Source organism: Selaginella moellendorffii, unplaced genomic scaffold (genome assembly GCF_000143415.4).
Source record: "Selaginella moellendorffii unplaced genomic scaffold, v1.0 SELMOscaffold_60, whole genome shotgun sequence".
NCBI classification, from domain to species: Eukaryota; Viridiplantae; Streptophyta; class Lycopodiopsida; order Selaginellales; family Selaginellaceae; genus Selaginella; species Selaginella moellendorffii.
The window spans coordinates 111,280-130,795 of record NW_003314321.1 but is presented as its reverse complement, the minus strand read 5'-3'; the positions used below and the strand labels follow the sequence as shown (position 1 = coordinate 130,795).

Genomic DNA, 19,516 nt, shown 5'->3' with positions numbered 1-19,516 from the left:
TGACAATACGCTAGCCATGAAATTGCAAGGGCCCAAGATGGCATGTGGCCTCATGCCATTTCTAAATGTGGTCCTAAGCCATTCCATGGTGAACATACCAGGAAGCACAAGTGCCGAATATCAAGAGGAAGCGGTAGCCACACCAAAGACAGTGCCCCTTGCAACACCGCAACTACTCGTAGCGCCGCTCGCAACACCGCAACTGCTCGTAGTGCCGCTCGCACAAACTGCCACTCGCATAAACTGCCGCTCGCAATGGCGCTCGCAATGCCGCAACCGCTCGTAGACGCATAAACCACAGCTCATAACGCCTCTTACACAAGCAGTGCTCACTGCGCTCAGCGGAACCAAGAACACGGTGCACAAAAATGATAGACCTAGGAATGAGTTCGAGAATTCAAAAATAACACACGCTTGAACGTCACATCAAATCCTCTGACAAACCAGATCTTATGATTCCTCTGACAAATTTCAAACTGAGTAGCTTCTAGACTTTGCTGTCGGAGGTTGAACTTTGTCACATCATGTCCTTGCCTCGATCCAGCTGTGCCATGTCAGTGATTCGAACTTTGCTATGCCATGTCAGCGATCCGCGTTAAGATTATTCGCCGTGTAAAGGAATAATTATGCTGTGTGTGTACGTCCATTTATGGCAATATAAGGCCACACGCCATTCAAAGAATAATGCTAGTCGAGCATTTTTTGGTGCATTTTTGGGTTCAAAATTGCATGAGCCCACACGCTATAAAGTTTACCTGTACCAAAAATAGAAACAGCTTTATTTACTTGGGAATTTAAGTGGTTGAGGCATTTTTAAACTTACAAACACATGCCCTACTTACATTCCCTTGGTTGCTTAAAATTCAAAAATATTATAAACCTTTCTTTTTGCATTTTCAATGTTTTCAATTATGGTTTTTGATTTTCGCAGGACCAGCCTAGTAATCTATTTGCATCCCGTCATGTTTATAGCTAGCTTTCGTTTGTCCCCTTCGCTAGCCTGAGATACATCTGCTCGGCATCTGCCTCTTATAGCATTTGCCCAGAAAGGGCATCTTTCTTCACGCAACATTTGCCACATGTTTAGGGTTTAGGGTTTAGCAATTCAGTAGCTTGATAAACATCCAAATATAGAACTTGATGCAAAATCCTTTGATATGTCAGGACCATAAACACATTTCAATAGAGAGGGTCCTTTCATTTCATAACTCCTTACGTAGATCTTGGTGAAACCAGAGTTAGTGAAGTTGGTTTCTTGTGATCCCGCATCTGATTGTGATGTCCCTTTGCAGTGTCGATGGAAAGGTCAATGCACACCAAACTGTAGAATTTTGGAGCAAAATAACGGTCGGATCTATGGCAAATGCCCCTGAGACATTGTAAGGCTCGTGTGGTCTCATGTGGTGTCCGATCAAGATGCTTCTTTGCAGGGTCATCAAGAAGGACATTGTATACCATTCTTTATTTAGCTGAACATCTGGCATTTTTGGAAATACAAGATGTTTTGGAATATCCAATCATGCATGGTATAAATATAGCGAGCGTATTAAATGATATCCCAATCATGATCTTTCTTTTGGATTTCACGTGCATGCAGTCCGAGGAATGATGACATTGCGGATTTCTTTTGGATTTCACGTGCATGCATGCGCGCGGCGATCCAGAAATTAATGGTGGCGCCCAAGTCCGAGGAATGATGACGTTGCGGGATTACCAACCATCGTGACATTTCGCGCGTGTGAGGTTAGGTTTTGCATTTTGCTTCGTACTCGCGCTTGCATCGCGCTCCCACTCGCGATCACGCTCACATTCGCGCTCATCTACATTCTCTACAGGTTTCTCGTGTGCATCGGCGTCCACTCGCGTTTGCATCATACTCGCGCTCGCATCGCGCTCGTGTGCATCGGCGTCCACTTCAAGACACACCCAGTTTGTAACTTCGCCGCCAACTCCGCCGCCCACTCCGCCACCCACACGCAGCCCACTCGGCGTCCCGGGAGATTTCAGCGCCACTCTCCAACTTTAAGTGGCAGAGTAGCCTTGCTGCTACGATCCGCTGCACACACAGTGCACATTCGCCAGCGAGTCCGGCCTCGATTGTCATGCCTCCATTCGGCTTCAAATGGTAAGTCTTTTAGGCCAAGTAGAAAATGGCATGAGGCCACATGCCATTCAGTAGCAACATTGGCATGCACCGATTGGGCTCTCGAGTGCAGTCCGGTTACAGATGGCGTGTAGCCTCACGCCATCTTAGGATGCAGCCTCAATACATCTGATGCAGTGGTGAATGGCGTGTGGCCTCACGTTATTTCCAGCTGCTAGCTTTTCATCTGTCAGCTCTAATTGTTGTGCATTTCTGAATAGGCGAGGAATTGCGTTCTTCTTCCAGCCACTGTCAATGTGGATGCAGAGAAGGGGGAGGAGCTCATCAATTGGACTTTCGGGATGGAAGGCGAGGATCTAAGACTGTACAACACAGATGGTGGGAGAAAAGAATGCATGGGGATCCTCATCCAAGTGACAGACACTCCATGCAGTTCCATGCAAGAATATGGACTGGCACTTGTGGTAGAGACAGCGTCCGCCTTCAAGATCCACCTTGCACATCCTAGCGGCTTCCCGCAGCGGCTATGAGGAATTCCTAGAGGGAGCTAGGGAGAGGTTGTCCAGGAGGCCCACAATTTCAAAGACGCTGCGGGTCTATGAAGATCACATGGAATCCACGGACCTCACCTACGGCGATGTTCAAAAACTATATTCCAACATTGAGCCGTTGAGAGTGCCTCCAGTTCGCGAAGCGAAGGGGAAGGGGGTCGATCTGGAAACTACCCCGAAGCAGAAAAGGGTAGTCAAGCTCAAGCCGACGTCCAACTCTCCTGCTCCAAAAAAGAAGCTACTTGGTGATGCCATTGCCTCGGGTTCGAACACTACACCCACCAAAAAGAAGAGCCACAAAGAGCAGAAAGAGCAAGAAGAGGTAGCAAAAATCGTCGCTAATAATAGTACTTGTTACTATTCCAACAAAGTATATACAATCAACGTGAGCCGTATCGACATCCAAAGCAAATACAACCACAGGCTAGTATCTGATGAGTGGGTGGAGAAACTGAAGTAGAAGATGCTGGCAAGTCCAGTAACACCCGACATCGCAGACGTGATCCCCTACTACCAAACAATGAAGGGCGAGACGAGGTTTCCAGACTTGATCAATAGGAAGGTGTTGGACGATCAGAAAATCCGGTTCTATGCCGTCTCCGAGCAGCATTCTAGCTTGGCAATGCAAGAGATAGTTGTGGATATTATGGTGGGCGAAGAGGTGAAGAAAGTCTTCAAGATAAGAGTTGTCCGCCTGATAAAAGGCAACTCGCCCCTCCAATCTATCATATACATCTCCCACGCGCAGAATGTCAAGCAAGAAACATGCTACAAATCGGGTCTACACGAGACATTGGCACGAACACGGAAGCTCTGGGTTCAACTGAAGAAGCCACAAAAACTAGGACAAGGATGTGCACTAGCAACTAGCGCCTGGCAGGTAAGCCTCGTTGCATGTGGCATAGCATGTGGCCTCACACCATTTCCATTGTAGGAATTCTCGAGTCTTCTCTCGAAAACACTGGGGGTCAATGACACACTCAGCATCCATAACATTCTACTCGCGACAAAAGTTGTTTTTGACAAATGGGTAGATGTGCTGAGGAGGTACCATGACGGGGAGTTGCTAAACTCAATGGGTGTGGAGGACGGCCGGAAGCCCAATGATTTGAAGCTCAACGCCTTGCGTTTCTCGCGGTCTCTAGACGACAACGACCTTCTGACAGTGGCTAATGCTCTTCTACGTGGCTAATGCTCTTCTACAAGACCAAAATGACTCCCAGCCATATTGTGACATACGAGGACTTGTGCACGACTCTGAGAGCTCGTGCGCTATTGAAGGATTGGATCTTTGAGCAAGTGGCCGTGGAGAGGGTGAGCATCGACACCACGCAAGAGATGATGGAAGAGCTGGACTTGTCAAATGAAGACATCGACGAGTACGTGAAGGGGGCCCCCAAGTTCATCGATCTGCTGCGGGATGCCACAAAAAGTAAAGCTAAGAAGTTGGATCAGTATCCAAATTTCATTAAGAGGGATGTCGACCGCCGGCTTCAGAAACAGCTCGACCCCGCAGCAGAGGCCTATCGAGAACCTTACCGGGTATACGTGAATTCGGATGAGGATCAAAGGTGGAGGAGCATCGTTTCCCGCGGAGATGAGCAGGTCAAGAACATCTTTTGTGTGATGGACTTCACAAACGAGGAGATCACTCATGCAGACGAAGTCAGCTCCATCATTGACTTAATGGTGGGACTTGCGGAGGTGGAATCTTCAGTCCACTATATGATCTACGACTTCGAATCCTATCACAAGTTCTGGAAGGCCTTGAACGAGGTGAAGGCTCGGTTGAAAGGCAAGGAGATGCGGGAGATCCATGGGATAATGGCTAAGAAGAAGATACCAACAAATGTCCGCATCTTCACACTCGCCCTTGTTATTGGTCCTGCAGCAGAGTGGGACTGGAGTGACTTCCCAGCTTCGTTTGACAAGGCCGATCGAATTGATCTGAGGGAGGTCAATTTACCCGTGCCTGAGGAACTGAAGACGGCTATGGAGCTTTCGAATCCAGAGAAAGCTCCAGGTGCAGCATGGGAAATGCTTAGCTGGGTCTTCAACGCAATAGCGGGTGGGTCACCTACTTCCGACTCCAAGGGCAAATGTGTTGTCGAGTACAACTGCGGCGGACTATTCTTTTGAGCCGCACTACTCAAGGGTGTCCTGTGTGTTGCGGTGACAAACTCCATTGAAGAAATGACTTCAATGGAGCATATAATTACAATTGCCAAAGAAAAACAGTATCTTCTCTGCGAACCTGGTGAGTACGCACTTTAAGTTTAAATGTTATCTCACAAGCTCTGTATGCAGGAGCGTGGCCACCCCCAGATGCTGAAACGGCGTTAACAGCTACTGTTGAAGATACCCATGTTGGGCCAAGCTCACAACCTGCACAAGGTAAGGTCATGTGAGGCCTCACGCCATTTTGATTATAGATCGTTGTGAATATTCAGACACGAGGACTGAAAAGCGCACTGGTGGCGCGTCGAAGAAGGACAAACAGACAAGCAATAGGAAAAAAGGAGGTACAAATTATATTTGCAATGGCGTGTGGTCTCATGCCATTCCTTGCAGGAGACACTTCTTCAAAGGCAAAACAGGCAAGCACCAGCCAAGCTCAAACTGACAGTGGTCATAAAAAGCGAAAGCACGTTGAACAGTTGTCGGGATCAGAGGCGTTTGATTCGAAAAGGAAGAAGGGCAACGAAAAGATGATAAGTAATGCCTCGCGGTTATGGCGTGTGTGCTCATACCATTCATTGCAGATCAAGGGCTGAGTGAAAGGAGCCAGTCACCACCTCCTGACTCAGATTCCTATGGCGGACTCCCCTTCCCCAATCTCAATGGAGAGGTACAAAGGATGAGGGATGCTTTTCAAGTCAGGGCCACGTTTTTCTCATCTCGTTGTCTTCGAAGGGTGCAAGAACGTGCAGAAACCATGTTAAGACAGTCGGGTGAGGATACGGTCCTAGGTCAAGCACTGAAACAGGCTATGGATGTCTTGTATTTTGAGATGGAGACTCGGCCAGATGATTTTCCCAAGATGGTCCTGGAAAAACAAGCCATCCAGCCTAAGCAGCCTATGGAAGAAATGCAGGAGGGGGATGAGGAGCCAGAGAAAGATAATGAGCAGGAAGAGCAGAAGGACGAAGAGGAGGACAAAGAAGAGGAGGACGAAGAAGAGGAGGACGAAGAGGACTTGGATGGTCCTCACAATGGTGACGATCACAATAACGACGACGACGATGATGACGACGATGGCCAGCCTGAGGTGGCCAAAGAGCAGCGGAGGAAGGTCATACAAGACAAACCATCAGGTAAATAATAGTACATCCATTCCTAACCTTTTACCATTTCTAACATTGTCCATGTAGGTCGCAGAGCAAATGGTAAGTAGAGATTATTCAGTTGAATTAAGATACAAACTCTAGCCTTTAGTGTCAAGGAAGGATAGTGCCAAGCAAGGGTCGAAACGTATGTCCAATCCTTCAGAATCAGCAGTGCGCCCAAGTGATATCGGTCCTAGTTCCTCAATAGCAGTTGATGGTAAATACAGTATAGTCGATTCAATGTGCTAATGAGTTTGTTTTTAGTAGCCAGTAGGGAGGATACCATCTCAATCGAAGGGAGATATTTGGACATGCATATGGATCCGCCAGTGAACTCTACTTGCCTGCAAGAGTCATCAGAGCTGGTGGAGGCTACTATCCATATCAACGCCAAGCAAGCTGACCACGCTCCACTTGATGCTGCCCATACCACTAAGTCAATCTTGTCCACGTATCCAACTGACGGTGACCAGGTGCCATTGGACCCGCATGAGGCCGCCCCAGCCGCCGAGCCAGTCGTATCCTCATTTCCAACGGACTCAACGTGTGCCCAATCGTCTGACTACGCGCCATTGGAACCTCCCTACACCACCCCTGCTGCCTGTTCGGTCATGTCCACTTTGCCAACGGAGGCACCAGCTGAAATGGCGTGTGATCACACGCCATCGGAACCACCCCATGCCACTGTTGAGCCAGTTGTACCAGAGTCTACAGCTGAAATGGCATGTGCCCATACGCCATCGGATGCGATTGAACCCACATTGCAGAGGAGAGTATTTCCGCCCTTCACGTTTCCTCGACCAGAACCCTCTCAACGACCATCGAGAGCACCATTCACTAATATTGTAGATGGTAAAATTGACTTGTACCATTTTTTATGCTGACGCATTTCATTTCAGAGTCACGGCGAAGGTACTATATCGTTTTTGATCTAAACGGTGTCCTTTTCTCCCATGAGCGTGGCTCGTCCTCGAATGTCACTGCACCCTCCAAAGCCTGTAGTCGCAAGTTGGTCAAAAGAGACAGATTCACATTAATCACACGGGAGAAACTGCGGGATCTAATAATGACCATGCGACACTTAAAACAGAGGGCCGGGTTCAATTTGCAATTGGGAGTTTGGACATCCATGATGCGCCACAATGCATTAACGTTGCTACAGATGATGCACGATCAGACACGAGTAATATTACCATTTGACTTTCTCCTAACGCAGGAGGATTGCTTGACTATGGTCCATGTGAGGGGTAGCAAGCCCATCTTCGTCAAGCCAGAGGCTGTAGTGATGAACCGGATTGCTAGGTCAAGTGAAATCCTCATCATCGATGACTCACCGATTAAAACTGCAGCGAACACGCATACATATGCAGTGCACCCCATCTCTTGTAGTATGGAAACTAGGCAGAAGAAACCGTATGTTCTGGGGGACCTTGCAAAACGGCTTGGAGCGATGGTGATAGAGAACCGGCCAGTCCAGGAAGTGGCTGCAGAAATCAACCAAATGGCAGATGGAACGGTATATCAGAAGCCATTTGATCGGACAAACACCAGTCATCATTTATAGCATGTATATTGTCTAACCAAGCACTATCCGCATCTCCATAATCTGCTCAACCGGATGGGTTCTTCGACCACTGAACATGAGCGTGGACGTATTAGAGAAGAGATGGCATTACTATTGGGTTTAAATCCTGATAGTGTGGAGAGTGATGAAATTCCAAGATTATTGTATAGGCGTTGGAGGCAAAAAATAACAGTCTGAGATGGCATGTATTTATTTAAAAATGTAACTTATTATGGCATGGGGTTCCATGCCATTGTATTAATATTAAAAGACAATTCTTTGAGAGGATTTGCATTATACTAGAAATGTTACAGCATGTTTTTGGAAGTCTACGAAGTTGTTTTATTAATAAGGGGAAAGTAAAGATTGAATGGGGACTTGGGCTCCACCTAGACTCGGAGCAACTAAGCCAATATTAAAAGGATGGAAAGAAATTGGACGACAATGACAAGGAGAAGAGAGAGGTGAAGTAGTGGCAGGGGGAGGAGAAGTGATTGAGTAAACATTTCCTTGTTTAAAATAAAATGGCATGTGCCTCAATGCAGTTGAATTTTGTTATATTTATATACTATATAAAGGTTTGGAAACCTTATTTTACAAGTGGGATAATGACAATTCCCACTTTAACGAAATAGAGCTTATTAAAGGAAAGATGTAAAGGTAAATTTTGCTAATGGTTACGAGTCTAAATTAATAATGATCTCAAAGGATCATTGATGGGCAAACTTAGAAATGTGATATATTCTTTGTTAAAATAATGCTTTATAAATTGTAGTGGCTTTTGAAATCCTTTATTTTAGTTTAAAATTAAGTCTTTGAGGTTGATTTGAGTATTTAGCAATTGCACTTGGAGTTATAATTAGTTCATTAAGATTCCTTGGTCAATTGATATTTGTGCCATGGCTTTAAGTTTTGTTTTATTCATGATTATAAACAATTATATTTGATGGTTTTATAGGTGCTTCAAATTCTTGTAGTAGTCTATAATCACCTAGTAAAAGTTTTAGATGTTTTATATAACTTATCATCATCAACTTTCCATCCTCTAAATGAAAGGATAGTGTAATGTCTGTATAATACATATATATATATATATATATATATATATATATATATATATATATATATACCATGGATCTAGGGAAATTTAACTCCATTATGATAATTTTAGAAGTATTAACTAAAATACTTCTTTAGTGATTGACATCTGGAATGATTGTAATTTGGATTGTATATTGATTTTATTACTTTTTAATATATAAATTTATATACATGATTAAGAGAATTAATCAAAATCCCATTATAAAATAGCAATAAGCAATTATATAGTTTTGGAAGGGTCTGAGGAGTAAGATTACAAGTTTTCTTTTTGAGGAGATCTCATTGGAACCACCCAGTCCGGTTCTTGAGGTTGGTCATTATCACTTCCAGTTGCTGGAGCTTTGTGGCACTTGCGACACAAAAACGCGGCAGAAACGAAGATGGCACAAGTGGTGACCATTCCACCCACAGCAATACCAGCACTTACTTTTCTCGTTAGCTTCTTTGCGGGATGAGGAGGAGAAGCACTGGCTGTAACAGCACAAGCTCCACAACATATAAACTCCCTCATGGACGTGGAAAAGTCGCCTCTTGGACAGATTGGAGCCAGGCTGCCATGGAAGTCACAGCTGATAGTCGCATTGGCGAGCTGCAAAATCAAATTTCTCTCAACTGAAAAACAAAACAAAAGTTCCAAAAATTTGTACGTAACTGTCAAAGCGAGAGGAAGAGGCTTTTGCTGTGAAGGATCAAAGTATCGTTTAGATATAGCTTTCTCAACTGTAGGCTGGCCAAGCTCCGCGATTAGCCCATCAGCAAGAACATCTATACATGCAACTCCAATCAACTGTTGATTTGCATCAAAAGCTGCATGAAATTAAAATAATTACTAAGAAGAAGCAGAGTAATAAATAATAGTACTATACAAACCTGGAAAGATGGAAGTTGTCACATTGCCAAGGCCAGCAGAATCGGTATACAAACTCGCCCAAACTGGTTTCTTGTTGACAGCAACAAAGCGAACCCATGCAATGTAGTCGAAATAGCTGTGGACCTTGAGCAGCGGGTTTTTGTCGTCGTTGATGACCTCGTAGCTCATGTTGAGGCTGCTCTGCATTTGCTGGAAAGTGGCATCGTTGGTTGTGAAGGACCCGATTCTGTAGACAAACACTACAACACCTCTTGCGTTCAGCTGTGCCAAAACTGGGCTCAATTGGGTGAAGTTGAAATTGCCAGGGGTGACAAACTGTCCATCTGTGAAGAGGATTATGACCTGGGATTTGGAAAGTTGAAGAAACCAATGTGATTTCTTGTGATTATCACACGAAAAGCATCTTACATTTAAGTTGGAGCTGGTGTTGAAGAAATCAAGTGCTGCTTGCAGCCCATTCTTTATGTTACTGGCTGAGTTTGTAACACTTGTGTTGCTTATGGAATCTTTGAGGGATGAGATTCCAGCCAGATCCAAAGAGGTTTCCTGGACGCCAAGAACTACGGAAACCTGGATTTCAGAACCTCATGATCAGAAGTTATCCTTGTCTCTGATGAAAAACTTAACTGGAGCTCCGATTTTCTCACCACCAATTGTTGACACAGCCACTTGATCTCCATTCGTGAGGGTGTTTAGCAGCTTTTTAATGATGTTATTTGCAACATTAAAGCGGGTTTGGGAGGATAAAACTCCAGTGGGATTGCTCATGGAAGTGGAGGTTTCCAAGAGAATGTAGAGCGATTTTTGGACCGCCAAAGCATTGAGAAACCATGGCCTGAGCCTTGGATCGTAAATATCACACTGCCAACTGTCGACATAGTCCTGTCAATATGAACACATTTATAAGCTCTCGCTTGCAGGGAAGAAATGCTTAGTGTGCACTTACCCGGCCTGGGTAAACATACAAGTATCCTTCAATCCCTCCAAAGAATGCCCAGCCAAGGGAGAACTTCCTCGTGTTATCCCAGGCCTGTTGTAGCTTCTTATCTAGAGATTTCTGAGCACACAAGACCGTCTGAAAATCTCGATCTTTCTCCGGAGCATCGGGTGGGACTCTGGATGATCATATCAACATCTCAAGTCAAAGCTGTAAATTGACAAACTAAATACCTGAGATATGTTCTTTGACTTGAAACGCTTAAGCTCTGGCAAGTTCCATTTGCCTGAGACGTGCAGTCTCCATTGTGGAATACTCCAAAGCAAGAGAGCTTTTGGATCTCATCCTTGGATTGCGGCCAGCAAGGGCGCCTTGTGCAAGTGTTGAGTGAGCAATCCGCTAGACTTCCTGTGACAATGCTCTACAAAGTTGTTTGAGCCTGAGCTTCAAGAGCTTACCACAAGTACTGGCTCGATTTAAGATTGCTTGATTCGCGATTGCCTGGACCTGGAAGTCGGTCTCGTCCAGCACCGTTTCGATGTTATCTTGAGCGTTTGCTAGCAGCAAAGACAAGACTAATAAAAAGGTGGATCTAAGCAAGAGATAGTCCTCCATTCGCTCAAACCTGCAAAAGTGGTGGCGTTGATTTTCTCAAGCTCCTGGAAGCAAGCGAACCAACATCTTGTTGATTTTTATGTGACCAGATCAAAGCTAGCCTAAACCGTGTGGACTTACGTATTGCCAAGATCACCCATCCTCATAGGAGACGAGGCAACTTCGGGTTGGAGCTTCAATTGACTTCAACAGACGTCCATTGACTTTTTAAAGGGACGAAGTCATTGTTGCTAATAAGTTTACTCGCAGGCTCGGCCAAGTTTCTGTTGTACAGGAAGCAAACGAAGCAAGACTCTCTTTCAACCAGTTATGTTTGGTGACCAATTTTCTTTTCTGTGGCGATTTTGGCAGATCCGGACCAGTCTTGTTCAGCCCCGATGGGAGTTTCACTCGTGGTAGGCGAGGAGCACTTACAAGAAAACTACAGCAAAAGCAAGAACTGCCACTCCCACGCAAATACCAGCAATGCCACCAACTGCCAATAATCGCCACACATGAAATATGTGGTCAGTGTCAAAAAAATCTCTTTGCAGGCAAATGGGAAAAACCACAGTTGATAATAGTTCCATTCGAGACCTGCTGGTAATGTCAGCGACAAGTTCTCTGGTTGGGTGAGAGGGAGAGGCTTTACATTCTCTAAAGAATGGAAGCTCCGTGTAGACACTTCTTCTTGAACAACAGCTCTGCTGAGCTTGCTGATAAGCTTCTCAGTAGTAATGTCAATGCATGCAACTCTAATCAAATGCTGATTTGCATCGAATGCTACAGCAGTAACCGCTGCAGTTTGATCACATATCTTGGTGACGATCAAGTGAGAGCCAATGCCTTCCACTGGGATAAAGGTATTGTCGCTTAAATGAAGACTAGGTTTGCCAATGCTTAGTTGATAACACTCAAAAATATTCTTCTTATTGTCCAAAAGATTAGTACAACTAGAGTCTAGGAGCCACCTATTTAGTGCTATAATTGCCTTTGCATTGTAAAACTCCTCATTAGCCTTGCTGTAACAGGTTAGGTTTTGGAGCAATGGAACTTGAGTCAGTGGCCCATCTCCAAGCAACAAGCATATTGATTCTTGGCAAGTCTGGGCTTGGCATGCCCAAATACCCTAGAGTTTTTCCCTTTTGCATATAGTTTTGCCACCTAGGCATCATTTGGAGCTTTTGAAGTGTATATAGCCTATAACATTTCCACTCTCGTGCTCCATATAGCCTCAATGTTTTGCAGACACCTCAAAGCATTTGCCCAAGTCATCCTTGGTTGGAGAACCAAAATTGCAATTGCATTCTTCTAGCTAGCTTGTAGAGCTGCATATGTGAGATAGTGCTTCACCCTAGCAGCTGCAGGTCGTGTGAAGAAGCCCTTGATTTTAGATATTACTATTAAGGGAGTGAATATGTTAAGAGGGAAGCCTCTCAACAGTGGAGAGAACACTTTTTTATTATACTTTGAAATTCTGCTTGAATATATCTTTTATGTGAACTCATTGCCTAGAAAATGAGGAAGAAGGGGAATATATCCTTGCACTTCACACCCCTAGAATATTCCAACAGTGGAATATTTTAAGGAATCTCGCCCAACTCTAAGCCATGGATGTTGAAGACATCCATCTAACTCTCATATGGCCTCTTTGATAAGCATTGAGTGGTTGAGGTGGAGTGGTCTAGGCAAGATATAATATTAGATAAGATGATTAAAACACTTTTGTGGGATTTAACACTTTTGTAGGGTTTATTATACAATAATTTTACAAGTTTATGCAACAATAAATATAATGACATATAACTATGAAAACTCTCTTTTATATATAACATGCAAGACATGCCTCTCTTTACTGTACTAGCAGTATGCTCCAAATACAAATGCATGGGAAGGGTGTTATGAGACATGTGTCCAACCTCTAGCATGACTGTGAGGTGCAACATGACCTTGTGTTCAAACTCAAAACCTTTTGTACATGCAAAGGTGAAAGGCACATGTACACTACACTAAACATGTATTAGAAGTTGTAAATAAAATTCATGTCATCTGCAATATCCATGTGTCCTTGTCAATGGGGCCCGTCATATTTATCCTCTAAAAAACTATAGAGATGTTAGTTTTGACATGCTAAAACATTGGTACAGAGTAATTCAAAGAGAGTGGGTAATAAGAGGGAGGATTATGAAACTATAGTCTAATTTTGTGCCATGCAGATTCATAGTCTACAAATCTGCACCTCGAAATCATTATTGGTTGTAAGCTTTATATCTTATCCATCATTTCTAGCCTCGTATTTCTCTAGTGTGAGTGTGCCATCATTGTACCAATATGATGGACTTGAGCTGAACTTGAACTTGAGAGGGAACATATAACTTAAACTCCATAAACAACTTGAGTTATCTTGAAATCAATTGAGATACACCATACTCACTTGTTCTCCATCTGTGTAGCACATACAATTTCATAGGCTACAAAGAGTCCTTGAAGATGTATACTCCTGAATCCCATGATGTTGTGAAATCAAGAGGAGCATACAATCTCCACTAACAGTGATATTGTTGATGCTATGGAATCCACTCCTCATTGCTGTGGCTAATCCCCTTCAACTGGGATCATTGTTTCCAACTTCCCATCAAGCCATGCAAGTGTATTATTGCTATGCCAATTCCACAACCTTATACCAATATAGATATACCTTTGTCCCTATCTATCTAAAGTTCATGACCAAAGGTGAACTACAAATCTGGGCTAAAGCTAGATTTCCATAGCAAACTAGTCTGATGTAATTTGTTATGCCCTTCAAAGCACTTCAAACATCAATTAATACCTTAAATATCAATTGGTAGTGTTCCAAGTGCTTTCATCGTGGTGAAGCCACGACCAAGGCAAGAAAGGAATCAGCCAACACAACCATATTATACAAATTGGAACTTCAGTATATTGTCAATGTGTTCCATTGCCAATTGAACCTGTGTGAACAATCTAAAGGTGGAGAAGTTCTACATGTAGTTATAAAGGACCAATTTAGAAGTGAAGAATAATATCCTTTACATGTAATATAAGGGTTCTTGTCAAAATACATAATAAAGTGTCCTTTCCTTTGATAAAGTTTGGCTCTTCAAACCCAAAACTCCAAAATATAAAATCTATACTTCTTCCTTGAAGGCAAAAGCCCCAATCTTCCAAACTCATATCTAGCCCTAGGCCACCTTTTAAACCCTAAACCTTTGTCATCAATCAAAACTCTTGAACCATTGGATCTTTATAAAATTTCATTAGTGTATTTTGCTTGAGAACCTCTAGTTTTTCACCATTACAATTTGCAATAGGAGACATGAAAGTTTGTCCAAACCCTAGTGTAGCACACGTGATTTTGACCCTTTATCCTATGGTGATTTACCATAGGATAACACCCACGAAGTGGAACCCCAACCCTCTTTATGCCACGTGACACATGCCACATGTCATATGCCACATGTCCAAAGGATAGTGGTGTGGAACCCGAGGTTCAAGGCCTTGGGCCATTGAACGAAGAAACGATGCTAAACTCCCAAGCATGGAGCCAAGGAGTCACTAAACCGGACCATGGAGCAACTCCCAAGCATATAGCCCAAGGAGTGAAGGGACAAGAGCCTGGAGTGACTTAGAACAGTCCTGGAGCAACTAGCATCCCAATGCTAGGACTAGCACGCAAAACTGAGCCAAACGGAGTCTGGTGCTATTTCGGCATACCGGTGGCCTAATGCAAGGACATGGGTACTCCACCAGCTAGCATGGAATGGAACTTGGGCTTAGACCCAGGCCGGACGCAAAACAAAACTTACCCACTATCCCTACTATACATTTGGAACCCCCTACATAGCATTCATGCTAACCATCGCACTAGCCAATCTGAATAAATCCTGGTCAACAATACAAAAAAACTCAAGTTGCTTAAGTAAGTGTCAACAACATCTTACTGATGTCTCAAACCCAAGAGACCAATCCAAAGCAAACCACAAAGAACATATGGTATTGCGAAGAGCCATAAGTCACCAAGGAGAACCACTAACTATCATGAAAGATCATTAATCATCCCATCAATAAAAGATATGCATAATCATCATCAAAGAAGAAATTCACCATCCCAAAAAACAGTGAATCATTTTATATTAACAATAATCAAGCAAAACCTTTTGACAAGGACAATCAATTATCCTAGATAATAGTCAATCATCACCAAGGATTGCTAGATGCAAGAGCCAACTTCAACATCGAAGCGAAAAAGCCAAAATGCCTTCCCCAACAACTTTTAGCAAATGGTCCACAAGCATGAAAACTCAAGGAATCAAAAACTTGAAGAAGCCTATAGCCAAATCTTGCTTAATAATGACCACAAGTCTTGCATGAACTAAATTCAATGCTATTGAAGAAATCATGGTGCAACCCACAATATCTTCCTCAACACATCCATAAGCTAAACTTCATAATGCCAAACCTAATGAAAAGCATGTCTATATCAATCCAAAAGCTAAGCATAACAAAGCTATGCTCAACAAGTGATCACCAAACGATCCTCCATGAATCCATCTATAGCAAAACATAACTCACTTCATAACAAACATAAGAAAAATCATCCATGATTCATATATTCCAACTCAAATCTAATAAGGATTCAAACATTCCAACATCAATCACTAACTCTTCCACTCATAGAGTTAGCATAGTCCATGATTAAATCACTTTTCAAGGAAAAACTCAAAACTCAACCCCCTACTAAATAATCTCGTCTAAAACACAACTAACTCAAACTTGCCACTCAATTCGTTTGAACGTCAACATAGTTGCTAACAAATGCACGAATGCCAATAACACTAAGCCATAACCAAATCATCAACACTATTTTCATTAAGACTAATGAAACTTAACATCAATCTTTTGAAGAGACATCTCATTTCACTCAAATCTCAACATCAACAATGTCAACAACAAGACATCATTTTAATACCATCAACACCACAACAAAGCTAGAAGAAAGCATGAGTGAATCACCACCCAAAACTCTTTAGCAACTAAGTTAACCAAAGTTGAAGATACTATACTTAGTATCCGAGACTAGTTCTTTAACAATACTCAGCTATAGATAACACTTCATCAAGGAATGAATCACCACATTCAAGACTTAATGAAATCCAACACTACGAACTAAACGCAACTAAATGATATCAACAAAGGTAAAGTCAATATGCCAACATAGAAAACCCATGTATGACTAATGACATGATCCTTCGCAACACTATCTGGTAAAGTAAACTCATCACTAATAAATCTTCATTGAGTGAAGCAAGTGTCATAGTCTTTGATAAAGTCTATAAGCAACCACTAGTTGCAAAGCAACCAACAATCACTCTTCAACTTGCTTTCACGAGACCCAAACACTAAACTCATGCCATCGAGTCATATACTTGTCCAACATGAACGTGATACCCCAGGTATGAGATAAAAGTTCATAGGCAAGCACAAAATAAATGACCACTCGAATCCAACTCAACCACAATAAGTTCACTAATGCATTTAGCCAATAGCTCTGAACATACCTTGAAGACACTAGCTATGCATGATCAACACTCAGTCAAAACTAAAGAAGACCATGAGATGGACTCATATCGGTACACAACCTCCTCATAGACAAAGGTATAGTACGGGTACCAACATCTCAACCTCAAGCAACTAAGTTGGACATCACTATCTTAAGCCAAGGTGTAAAGCCACTAAGACTAAGTTAAGATCAGTGAGAGTTCACTACTCTCATAGAGTTTAACAAAATGCAAAGTGCAACTTGCCACCAAGCATAACGCTACAAAAAAAAAGCACAAGGGTCACCTTTCTAGAAAAATGCAATGGCCACTTTTCTACACCAATTCCAAACTCTATCCAACTTAATTATTTTAGCCCCAAACTTTAGCATCCCTTTTAGGTCGCATCATACAAACAACCTACTAAGATCTAAGCAAAGTTAAACTCCAACCCTTTCACTAATTTGTACTAACTTACAAAAACAGAATGGTTTTCGAGCAAAGTGATCAATAGATCAGCTATTAAAAAAGCCTAAGAAAATTTGTGGAAAATATTTCATCCTAGAGAAAAAATGATTCTCAGTCTAGAAATGCAAACTTTCAAGACTCAACCAACTTCCTCCTATTTACAACTTCACATAGGTTCACTTTAACACCAATTCTCATTACCCATAGTATGCTTAAACCTCGAACATCTTTGCCCATTTTTCCGATATCCAACACTGATATCCGTAAAGTGCAAAATGAACATCTAAGGCTTGATCACGAAGACCATATCTTCGGATATCCACATTGCACTAACACTTTTTTTCAACCTCCTTCAAGATCTAATATGAAGCCCAAACACTAACAAGAAAAATGATATAGAAAATTAAGCTCTAAGGAAAATCCTCATCATTTGAAATAACAATGCCACTTCCACTAACACAAGTGCTAATGATGTTAATGCTTCAACTACACACCTTCTCCATTCAACAATCTACTCCAAGTGTTAACGGATAAACCAACAAGTTATAGCAAATGAATGCTATACCCTTTCCAACACCTTAATGGGCAAACTCAAGGAACTAACGTACCAACTCCAACTTAGCATAATGGACCACCATCGAAAATCTAGTCAAAGCTACTACAATGCTATTATATGTAAGTAGACTAGCTTTACCATCAACCACTTTGGGGTTGATTATCTTTTGACCAAGAAACTTCATAAACACATTGCTCATTATCACATGGATATGATACAATAATCACAATGAGTTGATCATCAATTGAACAACACCACGAGCAATGCCCATATCACTACTTCAAAGGTTTATGTGATTATCAAGTGTTAACTTGATTTGACAAAATGCAACATAAATGCCACACCCCACCGATAGCAATTTACAACACTTAACACCACTAACTTTTGTTCACAACACATACAAACTCATGCCACTCTCTTTCCGACTAAACTTAACATTAATCCAACACCAAACTACTTAAAAAGCAATAGCAAGGTTCTTTGGAAAAGAATTGAGCATTGCAACCCAAGTCTTTCAATAGTAAACCTAGACAAAATGGTTTAGCACTTCACCATTATCCATCCCACAACTCACCATTTGTAAGACCATCATCTCCAAGATGCATCAAGGTAGGGATTCTTGATTGCATAATATGAACACGAGCAATGAGTCATTCTTGTTGCAAATCATATCTCCAAGGAGAGAAAATGATTTACGTGTTTGATCCTCTATCTTTGATGACTCTTTTTTCGGTCTCATCTTTAACTAAACCTCAAGCTTGTTTTCGCACTGCCTTCAGCCCAATCCAAGAAAATTTTTATGAGAGAGCACGGTAGTGACTACCTGAATCAATAGACTAATCCCTATAATATTGGTTGATCCACTTGTATCATGCTTAGGAAGGATCCACTAGTGACGTGCTAAATAGCTACGGACCAGCCTATTTGCCACTCATAGCAAACCCAAGGAAGGTTTACTTTTACCCACGGTACATGGAATAACTCATGGAACCATTAGAACAACTCATGGAACCAATAGTAGGCTAACATTAATCTTGCCAACTCAAAGTGTAACCTCGAGTTGCTAATGTGCCTCACTCACGAGCCCAAGCGCAAACTCATGCAAAATGGTACACCTCAAATCCATTCTATGAGCCCAAGAGCAAGCTCACATTATCACAGTACAAAAAGGTAACAAAAACCATACCCAAGGAAAGAATGCGAAGCCTTTGCACCAAACATGTACCCACTCAGATCATCATTTTCATCTCTGCGTATGCAACGAGACTAGTTGCCCAATCTCATTGTATAGTACTCACTGAGATGTATTCTCTAATACTAAATGTAACACACGTGGTTTTGACCCTTTATCCTATCGTGATTTACCATAGAATAACACCACGAAGTGGAACCTAAACCCTCTTTATGCCATGTGACACATGCCACGTGTCATATGCCACATGTCCAAAAGACAGTGGTATGGAACCCGAGGTTCAGGGCCTTGGGCCACTGAAGGAAGGAACGGTGCCAAACTTCCAAGCATGGAGCCAAGGAGTCATGGAACCGGACCACGGAGCAACTCCCGAGCATACAGCCCAAGGAGCGAAGGGACAAGAGCTCGGAGCAACTTGGAACAGTCCTGGAGTAACTAGCATCCCAATGCTAGGACCAGCACACAAAACGGAGTTAAACGAAGTTTGGTGCTATTTCGGCATACCGGTGGCCTAACGCAAGGACATGGGTACTCCACCAGCTAGCATGGAATGGAACTTAGGCTTAGACCCAAGCCGGACGCAGAACAAGGACAAGCACGCAAGCAGGAGCTAAATTATGCCTCAGGTTAGTCAGTTATGCCCAACCTACCCACTATGCCTACTATACATTTGGAACCCCCCACACAAGCCCCC

The 19,516-nt window shown here is 42.7% G+C and overlaps 1 protein-coding gene across 1 annotated transcript; it reads right to left on the bottom strand.

Moving 5' to 3' along the window:
• Positions 1 to 9,681: 9,681 nt before the first annotated feature.
• On the bottom strand, positions 9,682 to 12,166 carry LOC9644222. The gene is made up of 9 exons (XM_024688977.1): positions 12,067 to 12,166; positions 11,646 to 11,900; positions 11,484 to 11,544; positions 10,913 to 11,079; positions 10,688 to 10,862; positions 10,464 to 10,632; positions 10,145 to 10,399; positions 9,926 to 10,087; positions 9,682 to 9,756 (listed from the first exon to the last, which is right to left on the bottom strand). Exons 1-9 carry the CDS (start codon positions 12,164 to 12,166, stop codon positions 9,682 to 9,684), a joined length of 1,419 nt encoding a protein of 472 aa, XP_024544745.1.
• Between the last annotated feature and the right edge of the window lie 7,350 nt (positions 12,167 to 19,516).

Bases quoted from the DNA above. Each gene is read 5' to 3' on its own strand.
- LOC9644222 (XM_024688977.1), bottom strand. From the start codon at position 12,166: ATGCCAAGCCCAGACTTGCCAAGAATCAATATGCTTGTTGCTTGGAGA. The intron at 10,633-10,687 runs GTATTTAGTTTG...ATGATCATCCAG, and splicing joins AGTCAAAGAACATATCTCAG to AGTCCCACCCGATGCTCCGG. The intron at 10,400-10,463 runs GTAAGTGCACAC...TCATATTGACAG, and splicing joins TGTATGTTTACCCAGGCCGG to GACTATGTCGACAGTTGGCA.